Consider the following 25654-nt stretch of genomic DNA (forward strand, 5'->3'; position numbering starts at 1 on the left):
AGCAAACAAATCAATGGAATGCACCACGGGGATCCTTAAGTGATGGATTAATATTCAGAAGCAATGCGGTGCCTCCATTTTGATTATTTCGGTGACAGCCGTCACTACAGTTCCTTTTTAACTTTTTTTTTTGGATGAATTATGTCTGCGCTGAATGTAAAATGAGAAACTATATGTTCTCCAAGTGATGCATTTGTCTGGAAAGAAAAGTACCGCTTGGATGGGACTTCCAGCTGAGTGTGTTACTGGCAAGTACACACATACACATACACACACATACACACAGACACGCACTCCTGTCGCATTATTCAACACACTGGGCCTTGAGACTTGAGAGTTTCCTCACACCTTAACACAGCAGAGTGAAAACACAAACAAGAATACAATCAAAAAAAAACTTGTACGGTCTTTCCATTGACAGCGTCTCTTCCTTTACTCTGTAATTCCCCACATGCTTCATTCCTACAGGAGACCATTTGACCTAACTGAACCTCCACTGTAATGTTGCATCCAAACCTGAATTATCCACTTTGCAAATGAGAATGACAAAACTTTACAAGGTAGAATACCAGAACTAAAGCAAACACGTAGTGCATACGATCAGGTGTTGTGTTGCTACAGTAAAAAACCCCACAGTGACTGATTAGACCACATGAAGCCTGTGTTTCCTAGAGCTAAAGTGCAGGAGATGTTTCAGATGAGGGCTCAGGTCTCCTCATCCCGGCAGCTAATAACTGTGTTGGTCCAGCATAACCTGACCAGTCATAAGCACCTCAGAGCCTGTTACTGCTGGCTACACAGTGATACAACAGGACAGGGCTGGTAGTGCACAAGGCCACCTTAAAAATGAGAAATGCATTTTGTTCTGGTTGTAGGCACAGGAAACTGGATAATTCTACATCCTTTTACACAAATGAAAATGCTCTACCAAAGGAAAATAACAATTTGAAATAAAAATAAAGAAAAGAACATTTTCAATGCAGTCATATACAAGAAAAGCACTCAGAGAGCACAGTACTCTGCCAAGGCTGTTCATTCCCCCAAGTAGCACTGTCAGAAATGCAACATTTACTTTTTTTTTTAGGAATGCAGCATTTTTTTTTTTATCAGTCATTGGTGATCAGAAATCACGGCAACATAGAATGCAGCCATTTATTATAGATGTACTCACAAACAAAATGACCTTGCACTGAGCACAGGCATGCGTTATTCATGTGTACGTTATGTACGGACACCGAATTGCGTGACTTAAATATGTAGTGGGCAGCAGAAACTGATGGGACTCTTAATAAACACCCTCACAATTTCATTGATTGTTCCTTGTATCATCTCCAACGGGTAAGTCCCGATAAGTCCGCAGTGACCGATTTGTAGTAGGATCGCAATCATGTGATCGTCAGCAGACAGCTGACGTAGTGTTCACTTGTTGTCATGGTTACAGTGACTCTCTGCCGCTATCTCGCATTGATACAGAAATCTTTAACAAATCTGTGGATCCAGACTATAAGCCGCATCACTGCCAAAATCTAATCACTTGGTCCTTGTGTCATTTCTGACCTTCCCTGAAAATGTCACCGAAATCCATTTGTCCGTTTTTGAGTAATGTTGCTAACAGACAGACGTATAAACCAGTGCCGATCATCACAAAACTCCACCATTTTCCTTGGCAGAGTAATTACTCCAGTTTTAAATATACTGAAATATGGCTCTAAATCAACCTCTTACAGGGGGCGATTGGCTTCTTCATGAACACAATTGTCAAGTCCACCTCTCTTTCCCTCCAAAGGATGCGAGGACAACTCAATTTAAATTTCCAACTCAAACTTTTATTTTCCTTCTAGTTGGTTGGTCATAGTATTTCAATAGGTTGTAAACCTTTAAAGACAGAGAAACAACGTTCATACCATCAAACACAGAACCAAAAAGTTGACATATTAGTCACTTAACCATTTAAATCAACCAATCATACAGTGCAGTTAACATAAACTTGGCCATATCAAGAAACATTTCAAATCACCAAGAAAGCAAATAAACCTTTCACCAACCATTGGCGTCTTTGGACTGAATCCATGAGTGGACTTGGCTCTTCTTTGTTCTTTCCTCATGTCTCTCTTCTAAAGATTGTTTGCCAGACTGACTGAGCTTCCCCCAGTCCTTCCCAGGTGCTCTAAATCAGTAATCACTGATCAGGTGTCAAGCACCAGGTGTCAGGTACCGCCTTGCTGCTACCAGTGCATTCTGGGAAGTGTAGTTTTTAGGTCCCATGTCCTGAGATTCAGCTCAACAACAATATTTTCTGCCTGTCTTCTTTTATGGTTATTTCTTGCAAAAGATTTCAGTCTGTTTTGAAGTGGGCAGGGCTGAGTTGGAGACAGGTGATTTCACAAAGTGAATAATAAAAACAACTTTATTTATGTAGCCCCTTTCCAAAGTAAAGTTTTGAGGTGCTGCAAAAAGCTGATATTAAAATTCATGGAATAAATAAGATTAAAAAACACAAATTTATAAAGAACTAAATTAAATAATCACAATGCAAATAATGGATTTAAAAAAATAAGTGGACAGACATAGTAAAATATGTAAAGAACAAAGTAAAATATACAAGACCAAATTTAATTTAAATAACCACATTAAAACCAGTAAAGAAACGGCTGATTCCATACACCAGTCTGTATTTACATTTTGGGTTTTTGCCTGTTAACATGTCCATATGCTGTCAGTGTGTAATTCAAGTCAACCAAGTCATGGACATTGACTTCTACTTTATGCAAATGCAGCAAACAGAGGTCCGACACATCGCAAAACTTTTGCCAAACATCTAAACTAGCTGTTATTGAATTAAAACGAGGACAGATTCAGCAACTGCACAGCTTATTTCTCGCCTCAAATGCTTTCAGAAATACTTTTCACTGAACTGTTTCCATAATAAAAGAGAAAGTTTCCAACCAGCCATGTTGATCCGACCTGTCTACCGGACTGAAGCTTCACAGCTGTCATGTGACCACCTAGTGGCCCACTAGTAACCTGCTCACCAAGCGGGCGATTTTCAGATGAAGTGCATTTCCATGCAAGAAAAACAGATCCTGTGGATTTCTCTTTTAGGTTCTTGAAGGTGCTTCACACACAGGTTGCGCAAACATGACAAAAAGCAATGTATACCTGCGTGGCCAATAGAAACAAGATGTCTTTGTTGTTGAGCTGTTGCAAGAAACTGGTAGCTTTTCGCTTAACTCCCCTCTATTTTGCTCAGTGCTTCCCCTAAGTTCTTTCTAAAAGGGTCTACAAAGCACAGAATCAGACAGCCGGGGTTTTGTATGTAATAAACCTAAAAAGAAACAATCCTGTTGCAAAGGAGCTGTCTGTATCAATATTCTTTAGAATATGTTTCCAGTTTCAACGTGTTTACCTGAATGACTCCAAAATTGCAACTTGCCACTGTGTAGCATGCAGTAGTTTTACAGTCCGTGGTGAGCTGGTGTGCTTGAGCGAGAGGCAGGGACTTCACACATCTGCACATTCTGGAGACAGTGTATAGAGTTACATTTAAGCCATTTTTCCCACAGAAAGGGATTGTTTTTAGAGAAACACACAGAGATGAGTATTTAATGATTTAATCAATGACCAGAGAAGTTGTACAAAAAAGGGATGTTTTTCAAACTTAAAAAATTGCCATAATTTTACATCAGCAATGATCATGACCATGTGTGAAAAGGATTTCTTGTAGCTACAAACCCACAAAGGATTATCATGTGTCTCTGCAGTTCCTTTCAGTGTACAGAGCATTTTAGCACCTCCTCACACATTGGGGTTTCTTCTTCTTTTTTCTTTTCAGGGTGAGGGTGGTCAGATTATGACCCATGACTTAACACTGTCTTTATTCAACCTTGCCATTCCCATCAGCACAGCACGCACGTTTTGCAAAAATAGCTATTAAAACCCACTGCATCTTCACTCGTGAGTGGACCACAAAAATCTAAAACACTCTGTTGGACTTATGGTCTTATGTGTAGGAAGTAGAAATACTTAGCATGAATGCTAATGTTGCTCTGTGTCTGCTGGATGTGTTAATAGGAATATATTTGCTCCCACATTTGCATGTCATTCTTGCTTCTTTAGGCATGAATATTCATACACCTCAGACATGAAACACACTTTTCAGGGCTTTTAATACATTTACTGAAGGCTCCAATTAAAACAGGTTATATTTTGACTAAGTGGTTAGAAATAGTAGCTGAGCCAATGCTATATTAGTCTTCTTATTGATAAATTCTTGCTTTGTCTGTCCTCACAGACACACACAGGCACTCAGTTTTATACAGAGCCATTAGCTGTGATACAGCAGGCGGAGTGGTTGATGATATTATTCTACTGGCCAGATTCACATCATTTTAAATACACCTTGGATGGCGATTCTGGATTTTATATCTGCTAAAATACTGATTGCTCCAGCCGGCTCTTAAATCATTCGCTGCTGGGCTGGTCTCTCTCTGGGAGGCTGTGGATTTGTGCATGAGCATGTGATCTGCTGCCTTGAGCTCGCTTTGCATGTGTGATGTTGCGTATCTCCTGTCAGCACATGACCACCTCCAATCAACACACACACACACACACACACACACACACACACACACACACACAGACATGCACAAGGTCAGATCCCTCCATCACCCACCTTTCTTTTAACAAGGTGGGTTGTGGGAATGCTTGGCCAGCTTTAGAAAGAGAGGGGTAATTGGGATGTGTCGCTGGTCGCCGTGACGACAGAGCCTTCGTTATGGCTCCAGGGAACGTATGCTCAATTTTAACCCTAGGATTAAGCAGCGGTGTCCCACAGTGCATTGTGCTGAACGGGCAAATTGCCGACCAAACTGCTAAGGGAGCAGAATGGAAGTGTGTATGCTGAAAATGTTGTGCTGATGACTCACACTGCACATGCAAACAAGCTCTCAGCTCACAAAAAGAAGTAAATATTTGGTCAAACTTTTGGTCACAAGAATGTATAAAAACTGTGGCTGTTTGTTTTAGACAAAACTAACAAGGAAACAAGCTCAGTTCTTCAAGCAGTGCATGTCTATATAAAGTGTACATTGTGCACTCATGCCGGTGCATTTTCTTCTTTAATTTAACAGGCTTGCTTATACATAATCTCTGGGGGAAAGTACCTATATCTCCCCGGAGTGATGGCAGTTGTCTTGGCAGGAAAAGCGGGATTGAAGATAGGAAGTCCCCTCTCAGCAAAAGGGCAGGATGGACGCAAACTTGTGTCAGCAAATTTATGTCAGCACCTAAGACTGTATTTACATCTGGGGCTACCCCCAAAAGCAAACCTCCTAGAATGTCACGTCTCTATTATTTTACAAATTAAACATTTTAACAGAGAACTCATAGGACAGAATCAGCAGGGTCCACACAGAATACACTCAGAGGACAGATATGTTGGAATAGCTGAGGTGAGACAACAGAGAGTTATTGCTGCTACGCCTGTCAAATGTTCCATTGTCACACACGGCATTTTTCGCTGATAACATGGGCACATTTATCACATGAAATCTGCAGTCATTTTTATAAGCAATGATATGACAACAGTTTTCATACAGATGTAAACAGGATGCTTCTCATTTTTAGCCTTCTAATGATTTTATCTGCTGAAATGACGAACATTGGTAGAATTAGCAACAAATGCTGAAACATTTGTTTTAATGGGAAAACCATGTAAAATGTGTGTTAAATAGGCACTGGAGTTCATGCTTGTACTAGAAATAACTACTGAAATGGTTGTCCATTGCTTTCTTCAGCTGCAGTGTCCATACTGGACTTGTAACCCTGGCCATTGATCAATGGATTCCTCTGCCGATTATATAACCATATATTCACTTTAACTGAATCTGCTTGTACAATCCACCTGCAAGTCATGGTTTCACGTAACCCTGGTGGGGAGGTTAAACAAGTGCTACACCTTGCCCAAAGGTGACAGATATCTCGCAATCATACAGAAATCTTTAACAAATCTGTGGATCCAGACTAGAAGCTGCATCACTGCCAAAATCTAATCACTTGGTCCTTGTGTCATTTCTGACCTTCCCTGAAAATATCATCCAAATTTCTCAGTCCGTTTTTAAGTAATGTTGCGAACAGACAAACAGACGGACAAACGTACGCTGATCGTCACAACAGCACATCGTCACATAACCCTGCTGTGTTCCTTGGCGGAGTAATTACTTTGCTTTTATATTCTTTGGACTTTTAGGACACTAGCTGAAAGCTGGACTACACTGACCCTTTTTTAATGCATTGCGGGTGGTTACTTTCAAACTGAAGGACTCACATGCACTTACATAATTGTGCAGCCAGACCAGCTACCAAAACATCAAACAGACTTTCTTCTCTGCTATGAATGCCATTAATCCACTATATCTTAGTAAATCCTTAGCAAATAAATTGTTTGCTGTTGTATAAATTCTACATTTATGTTCAAAATTTTGCATATTGCACCTTTAAATTGTTACTAGGGAGTGTTTGAAACTCTTTAACCATACATGCTGATGTTAATAGCTTACATTACAGCAGGCAAAAGCATTTTTAATCTGCTAATGTTTATTTGTATGTTGCTGCTTCTGAAATGGCCTTAGATGAATAAAACGCCTTTAACTGCGGCATTGTCGACAGCATTCTGTCACAGCTACAGTTCTTTACAGGTGGGGTTAAAGTGCTTGTAAAATTCAGTGTCCAAAGCATCTCTTTTTTTCCCTCCACAAATCAATCAGAATACTTAAGCTGTGTGGGAGTGCACGTACTATAAGATTTACAAGCAGCCATTTAGGCAGCCAAAAGTGAGTAAGCAACAATTTAAATGGATTTTTATTGTTGTTGATCCAGACATCAATATCCTACCGCGGTTCTGTCAGTTTGGATTCATCTTGACAGAAAGCTCTCCGTGAGCTGAAAATTGCAGCAGATATAAGTCAGCATGGAGTCAGCTGGACATGGTGAGAAACTACTTGGAAAACTGAACGGGTCAATTTTACAATATTTCACACACAGAATTATTGAAAAACAACCAAAGCACTCATAACAGTTTCAGTTTCAGAGGCCAAGTGGAGTTTATTTCTTTCATTTTCCAGGGATTTAGTGTAAACACTAACACGTCAAACCTTGAAAAACTGCAGCAGCTCTTTTTTTTGAAGCCACATATAGATGGTGTGATGGAGTGAAGGTGGGCGACACTGAGATCATGGGATAGCAAAGCTGTCGCTGTGTTTTGTCCCAAGTCTCCCTTGTGTTCCCCAGAGCAGTACACCTCCCTCTGCGGCCCGACGTCCCAGTCAGGGACAGGCAGTCTCTGTTTGTGCAAACTCAAGCGTGTCCTGTGCTCTGTGTGTGTGTGTGTGTGTGTGTGTGTGTGTGTCTGTGTGGGTGTGTGTGTGTGTGTGTGTGTGTCTGCTTACAGACCTCTGCATGCCTATCTCAGGCCTCTGTGTAACGTCCAGGAAATCACAGGAAAAACAGAATTGAACATAAACAGCCCATGACAAACTTCTGGAGAAGCCATCCAACTGTCTATTTACATTATCAATTATGTTCTCTGTGGATAAGCTGCTTTCAATGAGGGAGGAGTGCACGGATTCAGTATTGTCTCTGTGGGCTGTAGCAAATGGTCTATGTCATTGCTTTCTGTGTTCCAGCGCCAGCCACAGCCAGACATTTGTAGTATAGCTGTCTACACACAGCATGTTTTTCAGTGAATGTGACCTTTTGTTGAAGTGTTTAAAAACACTGCTGCACTGCTTAATGTTTTTACATTTAATTAAGTGTTTGGTCAGTTGAAAGAAAATGAATCTGAAACAATTCTGACAGGCGATTATCATGTGAGTCTTTATTTTCATAAAAAATGTGAGGATTTTTCTGCTTTTCTTGGCCTACTGTCTATAAAGCTTATTGGGGAGGGGCTGTTGGTTGGACAAATCTATCCAGCCATCCATTATCTAAACACCGCTTAATCCTCACAAGGGTCACGGGGGGCTGGACTCTGTTCCAGCTGACTTAGGGTGAAGGCAGGAGACACCCTGGACAGGTCACCATTCTATCACAGTGCTACATATAAAGACAATCACACTCACATTCACACCTACGGACAATTCAGAGTTACCAATTAACCTGAACATGTTTCTGGACTGGGGGAGGAAGCTGGAGAACCTGCAGAAAACCCACGCATGCACAGGGAGAACAGGCAAACTCCATGCAGAAAGATCCCAGGAAGGCCAGGATGTGAACTGGGGATCTTCTAGCTGCAAGGCGAAAGTGCTAACCACCAAGCCACTGTGCAGCTCTGGACAAAGCTATACATTTTTTAATTTGTGATGGATATTTGCATTACTGTCTGACATTCAAGACAAAAAGTAATCAGCTGATTAATCAATTATAAAAATAATCTACAACAACAGCTCTAAATCTCATAATTCCAGAGTTATAGTTTGCTTCAGTCTTCAGGCTGTGAAGATAGGAGTGATGTTAATGAAATTCATATCAATTCTCCCCGAAAACAGGAGCTCTGGCTTTCACTCTCCTTCCATACCACAGCTGGGTTATTTCGGTGAGGCCCGACCAAAAAATCACTGCTCCAGAAACCAGCATGGCTGCCATGCACCAGAGACGTTCCACTATATTATTATAGGAGAACAGAAACTAAAATAGCTCTCACGGACGCCATCCAACACACCAATCACAGGGACCAAGTGGAGTAAAGATCATAATGTAAACTATTACAAACATTTAGATCTGCTGGCCTCGAGCTTTCTCGCCACTTCTCTTTAAACAGCCAAACCCAGTGTTATTCTAGAAGATCGAGTTACTAGACGCAGCTAACCAAAATAACATATTTCATATCTACTAACATTGACCTTGGATGGGAAGTGGACCTTGCTTTAGGAGTTACCTACAGATGTTCACATTGTCTCTACATGACAGCGGAGTGCATTTCTCTGGGACCCTGTACAATACAGAATATTTACAATTGAAAAAATGTGACAAATTAGTGAGACTTATTTCCTTTAATATTCTTTAATATGGTGTTGTTTTGAGTGACTTGAGACACTACACAGTAAAAACTGAAACTTCCTCAATTATCGACAATTAAAGTAAAAATGACAGAAAAATCAAGCTCATCTCAATAAAAGTGACTTAACTTTGTAATTCAACACAAAATGTGATTTTTTTCTTTTTTATAAAGTTGTGTTCTTTATAGGGCTGTAACTAACAATGAATCGATGAATCGTCTGAGCATAATACGTCATCAAAAGCGGAAGTGAGCGTGCAGTGCAACAGAAATCACCATCCGAGCAGAGCACTGAACACGGACGGACATCCGCACTGCATCGTACATATATTATGTATGCACGATACGCACAGATGTCCGCGCTGCATCGTGCATATATAATATATGCATATACTGTATATGCACAATGCAGCGCGGATGCCCATCCGTGTTCCGTGTTCCACTCAGACGGTGATTTCTGTTGCGCTCACTTCCGCTTTTGATGACGTATCATGCTCAGACAGTTAATCTATTCATCGTTAGTTACAGCCCTAGTTCTTTACTTAGGGAAGGCAGGAAATAACTATTTACACTCAGTGTTGACTTTATTACTCCACCAAGGAATGGAGGAGTTACGTGACGATTGGTGTACAGTTGTCTGTCCGTCTGTTTGTCTGTCTGTTAGCAACATTACTCAAAAACAGACGGATTTGAATGAAGTTTTCAGGTAAGGTCAGAAATGACACAAGGACATCATCAGCGGTTTCTTTTAATCTTTAACAAACCCATGGATCCAGACTATAAGCTGCATCACTGCCAAGATCTAATCACTTGGTCCTTGTGTCATTTCTGACCTTCCCTGAAAATGTCATCGAAATCTGTTAGTCCGTTTTTGAGTAATGTTGCTAACAGATAGACAAACAGACAAACAGACGGACAAATGTACAGCAATTGTCACGTAACTCTGCCGTGCTCCTTGGCGGAGTAATGATACAAATCAGAAAAAAAGACAAATTTATTAGACAACTTTCTACAGTTTTTTAGTAGAGGAGATATTACGCAAAGTTTTTTTTCATGTGAAAGCCACTGTTCTAAAAACACTGAATCCACAGCTGAAGGCCTGAGCAATCTGTAAGTATCCAGCTCACCATGAAACGTATGTGATAAACCCCATAGCAACAACAGCTAGCACTGACTGAGCCCAAAAAACATATAGAAGATGTGAGGTGGCATTCTGAGTGACAAATAAGCTAACCCAAGGCTTTCGACATGATCCACACACACACACAGACCAGCACATGGCACTGAAAAAGGCCTGCCAAGGCTCCTGGGAGACAGAGAGTGGAGCTAATACGCTTCCCACTGAGATCACACACTGCAACAGAAGCAGCACACATCAGGGTTTTAATCACTTTGTTTTACAGTGAGTCAGAAAACAGGGAAAAGACAACATGATTCTAAGCTGGCCTCGACTGCTTCTTCAAATTTATGACCCTTTAAGTAACTTTACTATTTATTCAGTGGCGCAGGAAGAAGGCAGGGATAGCAGTGCAGAGAAGTATCCTTGGCAGACCCTGTATTTGTCTTTACCTAATATTTTTAGATGGGAAGTCTGGGTTTCGACACATTCTTGTTTTTTTCATGGCTATGGCACGATTTACAGACTCGTCTCTCCCCCAGCGGTCATGAACTCTCGATCACTGAATCATTACCGTCTGAAGCAGAACTGATCAGCTGTTTCTTTTAAGCACATCACAGACAGTCAATCTGAAGGCCAGACAACAACACACTTGGGCAACTTCCGAGTGATACATCAGTACACACTTACTGTCTCCTGGAACAAACCTCGACTAACCATCTGATGGTAACTAGATAAATCAGTCACTACTTATTAAGAAGACTGTCAGCTTCCAACTTGCAGTAACATTACAGCTCTGCCCTGACCTCTCTGTTCTTGAGCACACAGATAACATGAGGCCAAATGTTCTTGGCTTTAGCTATCACACAGGGAAAAGCGCTGGGGATCTAAAAGAATCACAACCTCTGGAGCTTAGACGACTGATTTTGGAGAGTGCACTCATCTAAAGATGAACCTTTTGCTTTTTTAAAATCTTCCATATCGCTGGAGATAAGTGCTCGGGAGGCCAACAGAGAGACAGAGTGAACGAGAGAGATTGCTACGACTCCTCCAGATGGGAGATAGAACATTTCATCAGGGTCATTTTGGTCACGTCTCCTCAGATTAACAGTCAGCTCTCTATGTATATGTATGTCATATCTTTTACGACGTTTTACGCTCTGAATGTCTTGATCCGCTGTGCGTTCACAACGTTTGTCAATGAGGTAATGCACCGGAGTATATGGACGGGCTGTGTGTGCGATGAAATATTCATGAAGAAGTACTCAGAACCCTGAAGAGGGTAGAGCACAAACAGCACCTCGGCAGACAAGAAAAAAGCCCCCAAGGAATAACAGCAAGGAAGAGTAAGGGAGTTGGAATGAATAAGAGAAGAGAGGAGAAAAAAACAAACAAAACATTTATAGTAATACAAAAAAAAAAACATGCTCTGACAGGCCACATTTGCTCATGATGACACATGCAGATCAATGTAAAGCCATGAGAACTATGATCATACTCCGCATGCCATCACTAACTGTCCACCTATGGCGTAGCAGCACATTTTCTGCAATCCAACAGCAGTTTTACAGCCACGCTTCCTGTGGTGTCTCGCAGGTTGTTCTCTATACCAGCACCAATGACTGACATGTTCTAGTAGTGGTTTGGAGCCAGCTACAGTCCCATCCTGATCACTTTGCTCCAGACACCACAAAAGCCCCTCCTGTGTGTTTCTGAAAGGATGATGATGAAGGGGAAGGCCCACAGAATAGGATACTCCAGCTCTGGTGCTCCGCCAGACCAGATGCCCTAATTTTTTCTCTACCTCAAACATTGGACCAACCAGGCTTTTGAGTAGCTTAGCGTCAGAGAACAAGCACAGTGAAGAAGATCACTTTCAGCAGCAGAAACTGCAGTAAATCAGACACACTGTTTCACAGTTAGGTGGATTTAAAAAGGCCATTTCACTAATAACAAGTAAAATATTGGCTCATCATTGCTGTTTACACATGCAGTTGTTATGAATTCTAACAGCAGGTGATAGGAAATAATTTATATTTTGTTTTAAAGTCCCTCCATGGTCATTGATTAAACCCCTAAAAACTCATCTCTGTGTACCAAAGTTACCGATTTAATTTTTTTTCCATTAAAATAACTCTTTCCTACCTTTAAATGACTTAGATGTAATTCTGTAACTACTGTTGCTTCCTCTGAAATGTGCAGATCTACAGTAAAAAGTCCCCAACTCTCCTACCATCCATCCCTATTCACTGCAGCTCGAGCACACCAGCTCACCTGTAACTCTGCTTAAATACTGTAAAACTGCTCTACACTACACAATGATAAGTTGCAATATTCGAGTGATTCGGCCATTCATCTTGGAACCTTAAACTGAAGAAGAATACTGACTGAGTCCAGACAGTCTCACCTCATGAGTTGACAGGATTTTTTCGTTAGTTTTGTTACATATGAAACAGCAGTTGTTTCCCGGTGTAAATGCTCAACAGTGACACTGGCTGCTTAATTCGCTTATGATGTGTTTCTAAAAAACACCATATGTTAACAAGGTAAAATAATCTGTAAATCTTTAGGGTCTTAGAGCTGTTTTGAGCACAAAATTGATAATGATTGCAACATGGGATAGTGTTGAGTTCTAGACAGATTGAAATTGAGACATTTAACTCACTGAAATTCACTAATCCTCTTAGTTACTGTTGCACCTGTCAAGCTTGCCATTCTCATAGCACACTTAATATGGTTTACAATAATAACGGCTGTAGATTTATCATCAAATTGATTTTGAAGTGACAACTGTCACTGGCAGATTTTGTCAGCTTTACCTAATGTGTTATGCATGATATGCTGCTGGCATACACACACAGCTGCTGCTGGTTTGAACATGAATGCCCTGTGAATTTTACTAAACTGCTGCATTTCAAATTCCATACGTTAAGTACTGCTGGGCTGTTTTGGTAAAATTTTGACGTTTGTGTATTTAAAAAAGACAGTGTAGCTACAATGTGATCTAAACCTGTTATACTGCAACACTTTGGCATTCTGTTATCACACGGTTTGGTGAATTCTTGTTAATTAACGTGCACACTGTGTCCTGGTCCCCTGTCTCCTGCTTTAACAGGTTTTAACAGTGAACACTGATCACAGCTCCACTGGTCCCAACCGTGTTGACGTAGTTTTTCTTTCATGTAGCCCGACAACGCATGACTTTTAAAATGAGAACGCCTCTTATTTCCAGATATTTTGTCAAGACCAAAATGGATAGAACAGCAGAAATCTCATTTTATAGACGAAGCTGTCCCATTGTTTATTTCCTGGTCAGTAGCCAAGCCTTCTAAAAAGCCACACCTACGAAACGTCTGTCTCAGAAACGCTGGTATCACCAGTTAATCGGAACACTAGTTAATCTTGAACACTGGCCGATAAATCAGTGGGGCCCTACTGTTGACCATCTTCCATGTGGAGTTGCTTGATTCTGCCACTACCGGATCAACTGCCCATTTGCGCTTGCGCGACGGCATGCATGATGGCATGCATGCCGTCATGCATGCCGTCGCGCAAGCCGTCATGCATGCCATCATGCATGACGGCATGCATGACGGCAAGTCTACTTGGACAAAATGCGTTGCTGGAGACGTTTCAGGAATTTTGAGCCATTCTGAGCTACAGATGCGTTAATTGGGTTAAAATTTGTAATCAGACGAATCATGATGATGGAGTAATCTGCTTTAACGCATTAATTCTGACGACCCTACTTTAAACATTATTGTAGCTCCATGCGCTCTGCCTCAACATGTGATGAAATCCGAAGTGTGGTAGACCTGACTTGTCTAGTTTCACTCATATGATGAATGGACAATTGCACAGGGGAGACGTTCATGGGGCAGTCACTTGGAAGCCAGTTTAAATCCCCACACAATGAGCTACACTCGTGAAACATGAATGATCACACATATGCAAACCCCCCCAGCCAAAGTGTACCCCTCCAGATCAAAGTATACCCGGGGTACACTCTGGCCTAGGTTAGTTTATACCTGTTGACACATAAAGATTAAGCTTGTTAAACTCTTAATTGTAAAGTTATTTAGGGTTTTTTTTCTTTACAAAGAGGTATGCTCAGCAAGCAAATCATTATGAAAGAGCATAACTAGAATAATCTTAAGCTAATTACAATTCAGAAAGTTTAAATCAAAGCAAAAACTGAATTGCACACTAAGATAAAATTATGCTGCAACCAAGTCATTATCAAAGAAGATTAACATTGGCTGTTGCTAATTTCAATTGCTACTGTGTAACTGATTTCAGTACAATATCTATTTATATTACCTTTGTACTGAGCTTAAATAAAGATTGATCCCCGGTTTGCATCCCCACATTCCCGGGATCTTTCTGCATGGAGTTCGCATATTCTCCCTGTGTATGCGTGTGTTTTCTCCGGATGCTCTGGCTACTTATCACAGCCCAAAAACATGCTTAATTGGTAAGTCTAAATTGTCTGTAGGTGTGAGTGCAAGGGTGCTTTCACCCTAAATCAGCAACCCTAATGAGGATTAAGCGATGTATAGATAATGGATGGATGGATGTAAGTGCACAGTGTATCTCTCAGAGGACTTAGAATCAGCTGTGACTGCACAAGCGTCTCCCCATTACAACAATATGTTTGTGACAGCCACATCATCTCAGTCAGCCTCAGTCTTACCTATCAGGTGATATTTTACCAAACGCGTCACAGCCAGTCTCTCCCTTAAGTCCTCTAATGGCTCTTTTGCTGCCTCTCCATGTCTATCTCCCATCTACACTCTATCCCCTTGTCTCTTCCACAATCTGTCTGTCCTCTCCTCTGGACTGGCGATGTGTCCTCGTGTTAGAGCGCTGCCTCAGACAGGTGTCGGCCACAATCTGAGCTGCTGCTCTCCTGCAGTGAGCCGGCGCTTGTGCTGCTCGCCACCGATTACACCAGATAGGTCCCAAGGTCAACAGAGCTGTCAGGACGAGCTCCCAACTCCTCAGCTCGCCCCTCCACAGACGATAAGAAAAGCAGGCGGAGGTGTTAATCGAGGCCGTTGTTGTGTACAGAAAGTTCCTGACAACGCTCCTGCACGCGGTTCATTTTTGTCTCTCTCATTTATGCTAATGTTCTTCCATTTGCTCGTTAAGCCGTTTTTCTTTGGCATTTGCATGGCGCTGCGTTATTACAGGGTTTGTTCCTCGTAAACATTTTATAGATACAATAATAAAAGGCAAAAAGAATAGAAATAAAGCCCAATCTGAATTTAATTACAGGTGGCATGGTGGGTCTGGGTTTGGACGTGACACTGTGCTTGAGCTGTCATTGAGGAAATGACTCGACAAGGAGCACATTGTCTGTGTAGGTGGTGAGATCAGGACAGAATGAAGAGTGCACACAGGGAAACATTTGGGAGATCTGTTGGCAGTCTACAGGGGGAGATCGGTATGTACATACTTCCCTTGATATATCTGTTTATTTGCACAGCACATCTAAACAAAAGAGCGAGCAGGGAGGCCACTTCAGCCTGACAAAGGTCACATTTCCTAGCGCAGGAAAACTGCTTCCTGGCTGGCCAGAGCTCTGCTGTAGGATCTAGCTCACCAAGGAATAGTGCTGGGTGAGGTGTGGGCTTATTTTTACTAGTCTAATCATAACACAGCACACACACTACCTTCAATTTCTCAAGTGAACTGAGGAAAGAGAAAGATGCCTCCGGCCGCATGCAGTCAGTTTGATAGTTACTGTATATTCTGAAGGAAAACGTCGAGTTTCTGCGTTATTTGTCTGCGTGGATCCCTTTAAAAATCAAGCTTCGTTAGTATCTGCCAGCTACAAAACAGGTCGGCTTTGACGAGTGCTGAAAGTAAAGCACAGCCTTTAACCATTTTCCACTTAAAGGAACAAAAGCAGCCCCTGCCTACATGGAAGCCAACACCACTCCAAATAAATTGCAGTAAGCAAAGTGCTACCATTAATCAGCTGCGCTCGTAGTTCACGATGAGTGGTCGGCTGTAACTTGTCAAGGGCCTTTGCATTTAGCATTTGCTTTTACACGCCAAAGGCCGACCTCAAGTTTCCAAAAATAAAGCTGTCTAATACTCCATCAGTCAATGTGTGCACCTGCAGAGACAGAGAGAGAGAGAAAGAGGACGTGGGGGGAAAGTTATCCATCCCTCGAGTGTCTGAAGTGCTATTTCATCTACGAGAGGCACAGATGAATACTAAAGGAGCTTTCTTAAAGTTTCCGTGGATGAGCAAAACCTATGTTTGAATAACTTTGACTACAAAGCAAATAATATCCCTAAAGAGCGCAGAGGGGAGAAGGTAAATGATTTATGCAAATGTGGTTAAGTGTAGCAACACAGAACAGGTGAGGCTTGAATACAGCATACACAGGAAAAAGGATTCTTAAAGGGAGGCCACTAGAAATTCAAAAACACAACAAGGAATACACTACCGTTCTAAAGTTTGGGGTCACCCAGGCAATTTCATGTTTTCCATGAAAACTCACACTTTTATTCATGTGCTAAAATAATTTCACAGGGGTTTTCTAATCATCAAATAGCCTTTCAACACCATTAGCTAACACAATGTAGCATTAGAACACAGGAGTGATGGTTGCTGGAAATGGGTCTCTGTACCCCTGTGTAGATATTCTATTGAAAATCTCCAGCTAGAATAGTCATTTATCACATTAACAATGTCTAGTCTGTATTTCAGATTCATTTAATATTATCTTCATTAAAAAAAAAACTGTTTTCCTTTCAGAAATAAGGACATTTCCAAGCGACCCCAAACTTTAGAACAGTATATGTTCTTTGGCTACAATTTTAATCAGTGATTCAGCATTTCAGGATTTAGAGGGAGTAGTTGCTGCTGCCACCCATGTAACAATACACACAGTATGACTGCAAATAATGATTGTTTTTCATTTCCATAGGCTAAATGTCATCCTCACCACTGTGTACTGCAGAAAAATAGGGTTTGTGGTCAAAGCAACCAGAAAAGGCATGCATTTTTTCACCACTGTTCATCTGAGCAGATTCCTGATACCCCAACAGGAAATACAGAAAACTGACAGACTGCTGCCCAGAACGTTGCACCATTTCTCTAAACTGTATGTGATCGTTCCTGGTGCTATTTATATGTGTATGTGTTAAACTGACTGCCGTGTGTCTTATCTCTGCTCTCATTTCTTCTCCTGATTTCTTGCATAACAGATCTTGATCTCATTGAAACCACCTCATAAAAACAAAGACTATGATAACAATCATTGTCTTAGTTGATTTTTTTTCCCCTGTTGATTTGTTTTCATGAATTATTCAACAGTCTTAGTTTGCTTCTGAAACACCTGTCAAGAAAAAAAAATACTCTCATTTAAGTACACTGTAAAAAAAAAACAACGTTTTTTTATGGTCAAATTCCAGCAGCTGTGGTTCCCACGATGCTACCGTAAAATTACAGTAAAATATTTTCTTCATTTACGGTAAAGAAATGTATCAATACTGTGAATTTTAAGGTTTAAAAAATGTGCTTCATTCCATATTTTACTGTGAAAAAAAGTTTTAACCTTGAACGAAATTTTAGTTTTACTTGGGAATTGACATGAAAATAAATGAAAATGAAAACATGACATGAAATTACCTCATAAAATAAAGTTTGTGTGACCTATTATAAATATTACAGCATTTTTTCATTATCAGCACAACAATTAGTGTATTTAACATTTAATATGTATAATTTTTTTAGCAATGACATATATAGTTGTCATAAATATTAAAGCATATGTCCATTAACACAAAAGTACATCCGTTTGACAGGTCCAAACCTTATATTTTACATGATAATGTAAAATATAAGGTTTGTATATAAATGCAAAAATCACCATGTTACGTTTTTATAAATATTAATGTTTCAGTTATCAGCACAACTGTGAAAACTGGTATTCTTTTTGAGAAATAAATGCAAAAACTAAAGCATGGATATCATACTGTGTGTCAAACAATCATGTTTTGTCAGTTTTTCACTGCAAAATTGCTGAACATTTTTTACAGTGTAGGTGGAAGTGGGAAACATTTAGCACATTTCTCCTAATTAACTGATCCAAATAATAATTCAGTCATCAAAGCTAGTAGATGAGTCTTCTGTCTGGGAATGATAAATCCCAATAAAAGTGTCTCAACTTTGCTGCCAAATTGAAAATCTGTTCAGTGGTGTTTTATTTTTATAAAGGTGGAGAAGACAGGCATGATAAGAAGAAGCTCCTTGACATGTGACTACTGCCAGGCTTATTCAAGGTCCTGTTAGCGATTAATAAAGAAAAACCTGCAATACATAATAATTTCTTTATTATAGGTGACTGTAATTTCCACTGGGACTTACTCTGTGACTTTGCCACTTCATAATGAGTTTGAAATTGAGGTCATCTTCTATTTTGTGTTTTTTTTTTCTTTCCTTTCTGCTTAACTGTGTGCAGTGTTTCTATGCCATTGTTATAGAGGAGTGCATCTGGGGTAAGCTGAGAGACCTTACTTTATTATCCTTAATGGTATCAGTACAGCATTCCCGAAGGGTAATATATTAATTCATTTATTTTTGATGTGTGGTATCCTTCTCAAGCTCAATTATCATGAATAACTGACTTACTGGTAAATTGCGTCAAAGCTGTTTAACCTTGTGGAATCAATTTAAAACACTTAATGTTCTTGCCCATGCATTCAGGTCCCCTAACTGGGATTTAAGGATCTCTGGGGGCCCCTGTGGAGCACTTCAAGGACCCTACAGCAGAATCCTTCGGAACATCTCTCAGTGTAATTCCTGGCCAGATGACAGTCACCCCCACCACCCCAGTGTGCTGATCCTACTTACAGGGACACTGTTCTGTTGGGGAGGAAGCTGGGCTGCAGGGTGTCCATCAGGTCCACATCGTCACACACCACTTTGACTCGGACGTGCAGCCTGCTCAGCTCCTTGGACCTCTCAGCAGAGCAGTGACAGCTGTCAACGATCAGGTCCGGACAGTTCCTGTTGCTCTGGATCGAATCCCACAGCAGGACCGTTACGCAAAGCAAACCCAGCGCTCTCATCGTGTACTGAGATCGTTGTAAAACTCCTTTCAAGTTATGTCCTCCCAGCTCCTGTGAACAGCCGGGACCATCTCACGTCGCCTCCGATACAGAACAGCCTGTGATCGAGTCCAAATCTCATGTCCCGCTGCTGCTGCTGCTCACCTGCTGGGCGGAAAATCTTCAGCTCTGCCTTTAATACCACGAATAAAGTTTTTCACCACTGATAAGAAATGCTGAATCGGTGCCATTTTCTCCTAATATAAGTCCTCCAAAGTGTCTTCTGAACTGCGGCATGCGGAGGGAAAACTTCTAGCGCTGCGCTGTCATAGTCCCGGGAAAGTTTCCACATGTTTTAACAGAGATCAGCATGAATCAAACTACTTGAATTTTCTTCATGAGGTATTAAAAATCATCCTCTCCTGTCCGAGGTACTGCACGTCGTGTTGTCTGTCACTGTCATCACACACTTCGTGCGCCCTTGGACTTGTTGCGCATGTTGTGTCCAGAAAGTCCCTCCCCGTCCAGTCCTGACAGTGTGGGCTGTTAAACTCCTCACATCCCACTGAGCCACACGAGGCCACAGACACACATATGGTGACCTCTGACACCACTAAATCACGTTTATCATATTGTAAACATTTTTTTAAATTATTATTTGTAAGGGATGATGTGCCATATTATCCCTCTGAGGCCCACAGTTGCAAAATTGCCACATTTATTTAAGCTGTACCTATTTCTGACCGAATGTAGACAAACAGTACATATCCCAACATCCCACACTTATTGGTGGGATAATATTAATGCTGTAAGACATACCACATTTCAAGTTCAAACAACATGGCTGTCTTCCACATCCTAAAGATTTTTAGTGATAGAAAACTCAAATTATTATTTTTTAAAAGTATAATACATATCATTTTTAGGGATTTCTTTCAATGTTGCAAAAATGCAACACTGTGCTTTAATAGGTGCTGTTTATTTACACAGAAGGCCCCATCACTAGCTCATGAGTCAATTCATCAATTGTGTCATGTATGGCAATATATATATATATATATATATATATATATATATATATATATATATATATATATATATATATATATATATATATATATATATATATATATATATATATATTATAATACCTGTTAATAAATATATTAACAGGTACATCAGCTGCATGCAACAAGAGTGATGTTCGTTTGTGTTCACAGTTCAAAAAAACTGTTTCTGTCAGTTTGACATATAAGGAGACACAAAGGAGAATGACATCACACCAATTAAGACTCCTTAGACATCAGAAATCATTATGATGTTCAAGCAAAGTTCAATATGTAGATATGAACAAATTGTAGAGGACTGGTGTAATACAATTCCATTTTTGCAAGTTCAAAAGAAAGAAAGAAAGTTGTAATAACATCATTTTCTTACTGTTTTTTTTTTATTGTGTGGAAGTGCATTCTAGCATGGATTGCAATTACAGTTTTGTCTTGTTAAATTAATTTGCATTTTATTGTGCCATATTCAACAACTTCACATCAACAAAAATTCATTTTAAGATACATATTTTGATACCATTGAATCATCAATGTCTAATCATCTATTGACTTAGTTAAAAGATAAAGTAATAATATTCATACACACTAAGACCTGCTGTTTCAATTTTCACAAGATCCTGAAAAATCCCAACAATGAAAAAGTCTCATTATTTTCTTGATTAGAAGCGTGCTAAAACTGCTTACAAAGGGAAAAAATGACATCAATAACATCAGTGCTTGGGTTTCAGAGGGTTAAAATTCAATGCTACCATTTTTAGCCTGACGCACATTTTCAGGTCAGTTAAAGCTTCCACACAGAGACAGAATGACACAAAGCAAACAAGACGCACACCAGCAATACATCACAGCCACAAACACATTCTGTCAGCACCATGATTATGTTAGACAGAATAAAAGCAAGGATATCTGAATACAAAGCAAAACAAATTAAATACAGGGTCAAGTAAAAACTTCTAGAGTATAATTAATGCTTAGAAAGTTTTCAGCAGAATCTTCGGTTTGAGCTACTGACAGAGCCACAGCTTTTTGATGTCATCTGGTAGGGCGTTCCACTGAGTTGTGGCTTTTACAGAGAAAGCTGACTGCCCAAAGGCATCGCGACTACACAGTACAGTACAGCACAATCATTTATGCAAGATGTTCTATTATATTTTAGAGAGGATTTCTTAAAACAAAAGTCAACAAAACCATGCACTGTAGGAGGGGCCAAAGCATTTAAAGTCCTTCTCATTGTCGAGTCATTGATTAAACTCTTAAAATGATCTTTGTGTCTCAAAATTACATATTTAGAAGTTTATTTCTCCATGAAAATAATCACTTCATACTTTAGAGGTCCCATTGTCTTCACAGCATTCTTTTCAGTTTTTCAGCTCAAAATACTGCAAAGAAAGAGGTTCATTTCAACAAGACTGTACAACTACTACACTACTGTCAGTGGTGAGAGAGTGTGTGTGTGTGTGTGTGTGTGTGTGTGTGTGTGTGTGTGTGTGTAGTTGTGTGCATGTATGTATATATGGAGGGAGGGATGGGTTTTCTTGTTTTGAACGTTTTTAAATGTTGGAAAGCACTTTGTGTTGCATTTTAACTGTTTAAAAAGTGCTATATAAATAAAGTTTGATAAGGTTCGAATTGCTGATTTTAGGGCCTTTCTAAATGGACCATTTTGATCTGAAAACCAATGCTGATGTCCCTGTCCCATTCAGGAAGGGCATGTTGTCTGGGCTTGTGATTGTCAGTTGAAAAATGGCAAAAGCTCTTCATATCTTAACAGCTTGTATTTTACACCGTGATTTCCGCAACAAATTTTTTCAAGATTTCAGCTGTCGGAAATGATACAACGACTGAGCAACCCTATCACGTTTGAGCCGTACATTTATTCTGAAGAAGAATAATGACACAGAACGCCCCAACCTGCAAGATTGCAAAGTTGGCTTTTTACATTTGTCTCCAGCATATAAAAACACTATATGGACATGTAACAAGGTAAAAACAACAAAAAAAAGATTTCCACTGGAGGGGGGTCTTTAAAATTTCATACGCATAACACAGATTTGAGAAAAGTTTAAAAATCTGAGAGCTCAGAGGAAGATACTTCTCCACCCTCTTGTAGTGATGATATTAAAATGGTTTATTTCCACAATGACTGTTTCTGTGTACCACATGTTGGCCTGCAACACGTAGTACAATGAGATATAATGTAACATAATTGGTAACTTGGAAGCACCAGAAAGGAGGAGTAAATCTTCTCATCCAAACAGTAATCGGAAGATGAAATCACAATGAAATCAAACTATTTTCTCCACTGCTGCACCTTCAAGAGTCCCAGGAAGCCCCTGGGACACGATTTCTCAAACACAAGCATTTGCACTGTGCGATGAAAAATGCTGCTTTTTGTTTAAGTCTCTTCAGTGACTCAGAGACAGCTGCAGAGAAACTGTTTGTAACCACTTCCCCTGGCCTGTACACAAACAGAATATGATCTAAATGTCTTCAGAATCACAAAAATGCTCCCAATTTCTAAAGGTCAAGGACAGTGATCTTGGGTAATGTTCCTGTACAGTGTTACATTGTTATCTAAAACATCTAAATGCATACAGCATGACCTTGTATTCAGTGACCATCCAGAGAAAAATAAGAAAAACGTGTTTTGTATAGTACAGTTCCAGTGTTGATGCGTCAAGTTCCATATTGCTTGGCTTTGATTAGCGTCAGTGAGAAGCTGCTGCAGACATCAGGGCTTTTTACGAGCAAAGGACACACTTGTAAACCTGACATTCATTTCAGTGGGGGCAATAAATAAAGAATATGAGTTGGAAAGTGACCAGGTTGACAGAGTAACACAAAGTTGGACACGTGGAGATGATTAATGATTTTTCTCTTTATTGCTGAATTTTTAATATTTCTAAAATGGACCACAAAGAAAGAGAAAAGAGAGTGAGAAAACTGAAAATTACTCAATCTATCAAATAAACCAGTTGAGAGGTTAAATGCAATAAAAGGAGGATTTCAGCTCTTATTCTGTTCCATTAAAAGCCAGTCCAGTATGGCACCTGATGCCTTTGAACCCTTAGATGTGGGTCAAAAATGACACGGTGCGGTTGTTTTCTTGCAATATTTTTGTAATATTTATTTTTCCAGCTATTCCTCAAAAACATGTTTTTGATGTCATTCTATTTAATTTTTAAAGTTACCGATTATACTTTAAAAGAAACTGTAACATTTGTATTACTACCCCAAGCTCTTTATCACTGTTAATATCATACAAAAGCTGATGCAGTACACAAACTTGGAGGGACGAAGAGCAGCAACAGATAGAGGAAAAGAGTGGAAAAATGTCAACAAAATGGATGTTGACATTCTTCTACTACTGTTCTGTGTAATATTCTTCTTTTTCAATTATCAAAATGTTCAAAATCTGTTATGAGGTGAAAAATAAACAAATTTACTTCGCCAGGGAACGGTTATGTGACGATCGCTGTATGTTTGTTCATCTGTCTGTTTGCAACATTACTCAAAAAAGGACAAACAGATTTTGATGAAATTTTCAGGGAAGGTCAGAAATGACACAAGGAAAAAGTGATTAGATTTTGGAAGTGATGTGGCTTATAGTCAGGATCCACATATTGGTTAAAGATTTCTGTATTATTGTGAGATAGTGGCACAGCTTCACTGCTGCACAGCACTCCTGCTACATATTTAGGTCACGTGATTTGGTATCCGTACATAACGTACACATGCATAACACAAATGTGGTCAGTGTCATTTTTGCCATTTTGCTTATGGGTACATCTATAATAAATAGCCACATTCTATGTTGCCATGATTTCTGATCATCAATAGCTAATAAACAAATACTGCATTCCTAAAAAAAAGAAAAAAAAGCTGTATTTCTGATAATGCCACATGTGGGAATGAAAAGCCTTGCAGAGTACTGCGTTCTTCGAGTGCTTTTCTAGTTCAAACATGAACTCATTCTTGTGTGGACAAAAATATAATACAAATAATTTTTCTTAACCAAAATGATAAAAATGGCATGAAAACACATTGATTCTAACATGGGTAATTTTTGACCCACTTACAGACGGTCCAGTCACTCGTGCATCTCAGGGTTAACAGGAGAAGCAGACAATGTGACCAGTGACTGTTTGCTCCAGAATCCCCCAAAATGTGTTTTTCTTATCATAGTATGAAGATTATGAGCAGCACAGAGTATCTAGTGACATCAGTGATGCTTCTTGATGGTGGATCATCTGTATGGAGCTTTGACCCTGGGGAGACAGAAGCTGAGACATCTGGCTGGTTGGGTTCCCTGGGGCCGGGGTGAGGTGCTTCCCATGTGAATGTTCACTGCACCCTGCACCAGATTCCTCCCTCATTATCCACATTGTCTTCAGCGCAGACCCGAGAGCAGAGAGGAGGATTTGAAGCCGCTCCCACTGACCCTGCAAGCAGCCCATGTTTCCTATTCTTCTGTGTGACAGGCAAACATGGACTCCCTTCTCTCTGTAGGAGCAGGCTGCACAGGGCAGGACCCATCCCTCCCTTCGCTGTTCATCCACATATGGAGGCCTACCTTCCTCCTTATTGTTGCTCCCATAACGCTCCCTCAGACTGTCAGTCACGTTTGTTTGCACAGATGTATATTTACCTCGTACCTCCTGTAAGTGCAGAGGAGGATCTTCCCGCCAGCCGACCCCTGGGAAGCCAATAGGAGCGTCAACTGGTGTGGCTGACCTCACCATTTGAAGTGATCCATCTTTAATGGACCCTGCAGAAACATTTCCTTGGATGCAAGCCATGGCTGTTCACTGAGCTACTTGTACGCTCTTAATGGAAAACAGATCCGTGCACACGAGCCTGCTCCGTAAAGGTTTTCTCTCTGGCAGGGGCTGTGTTTTCACACCAATAGCCTGTTTGGACTAGGATCACTAATCAGGAAAAACAGCATTATTTGAACAGTAAAATATTTAATACTGACAAACATTTTTGTTAAAACAACCCCAGACTGCAGAGCTAACTCAAAATAAAGCCTCATTAGTACACAATGGAGGGACGGAGTCAATTTCAATGATGCAAAGCAAACAGTGTTTCTTTGCAGCGCATGTTCTCGTGTATTCTCTGTCTCACATTAGTGTTCACAGCTCTCCATTAGTCCTTGGTGACAGAGATGAATAGGCCATGGCCAGCAGCAATCACAGTCCTCACTAAATATTTACCTGCTCCACTTGAAGAGGCCACAGTACAGCAGGATGACAGACTCATTATTACTCCATGACTTCTGGGATAAAGGCTCACGGCATTTTAACTTATTCTGTTTTCATGGAGTTCCTGCTGTGTTGCTGATATAGTAGA

The 25654-nt window shown here is 40.2% G+C and overlaps 1 protein-coding gene across 1 annotated transcript in view; it reads right to left on the reverse strand.

Moving 5' to 3' along the window:
• The window catches only part of LOC111578248 (adhesion G protein-coupled receptor A3), a 220832-nt gene extending 201114 nt beyond the window's left edge, over positions 1 to 19718 (reverse strand). The window contains exon 1 of the mRNA XM_023284899.3: positions 19042 to 19718. Within this exon, the coding sequence (XP_023140667.2) occupies positions 19042 to 19259 (218 nt within the window). The 5' untranslated portion in view covers positions 19260 to 19718. The remainder of the gene's footprint in view (positions 1 to 19041) is intronic.
• Positions 19719 to 25654: the final 5936 nt, after the last annotated feature.

This window comes from Amphiprion ocellaris, chromosome 16, assembly GCF_022539595.1.
Source record: "Amphiprion ocellaris isolate individual 3 ecotype Okinawa chromosome 16, ASM2253959v1, whole genome shotgun sequence".
Lineage (NCBI taxonomy): Eukaryota > Metazoa > Chordata > Actinopteri > Pomacentridae > Amphiprion > Amphiprion ocellaris.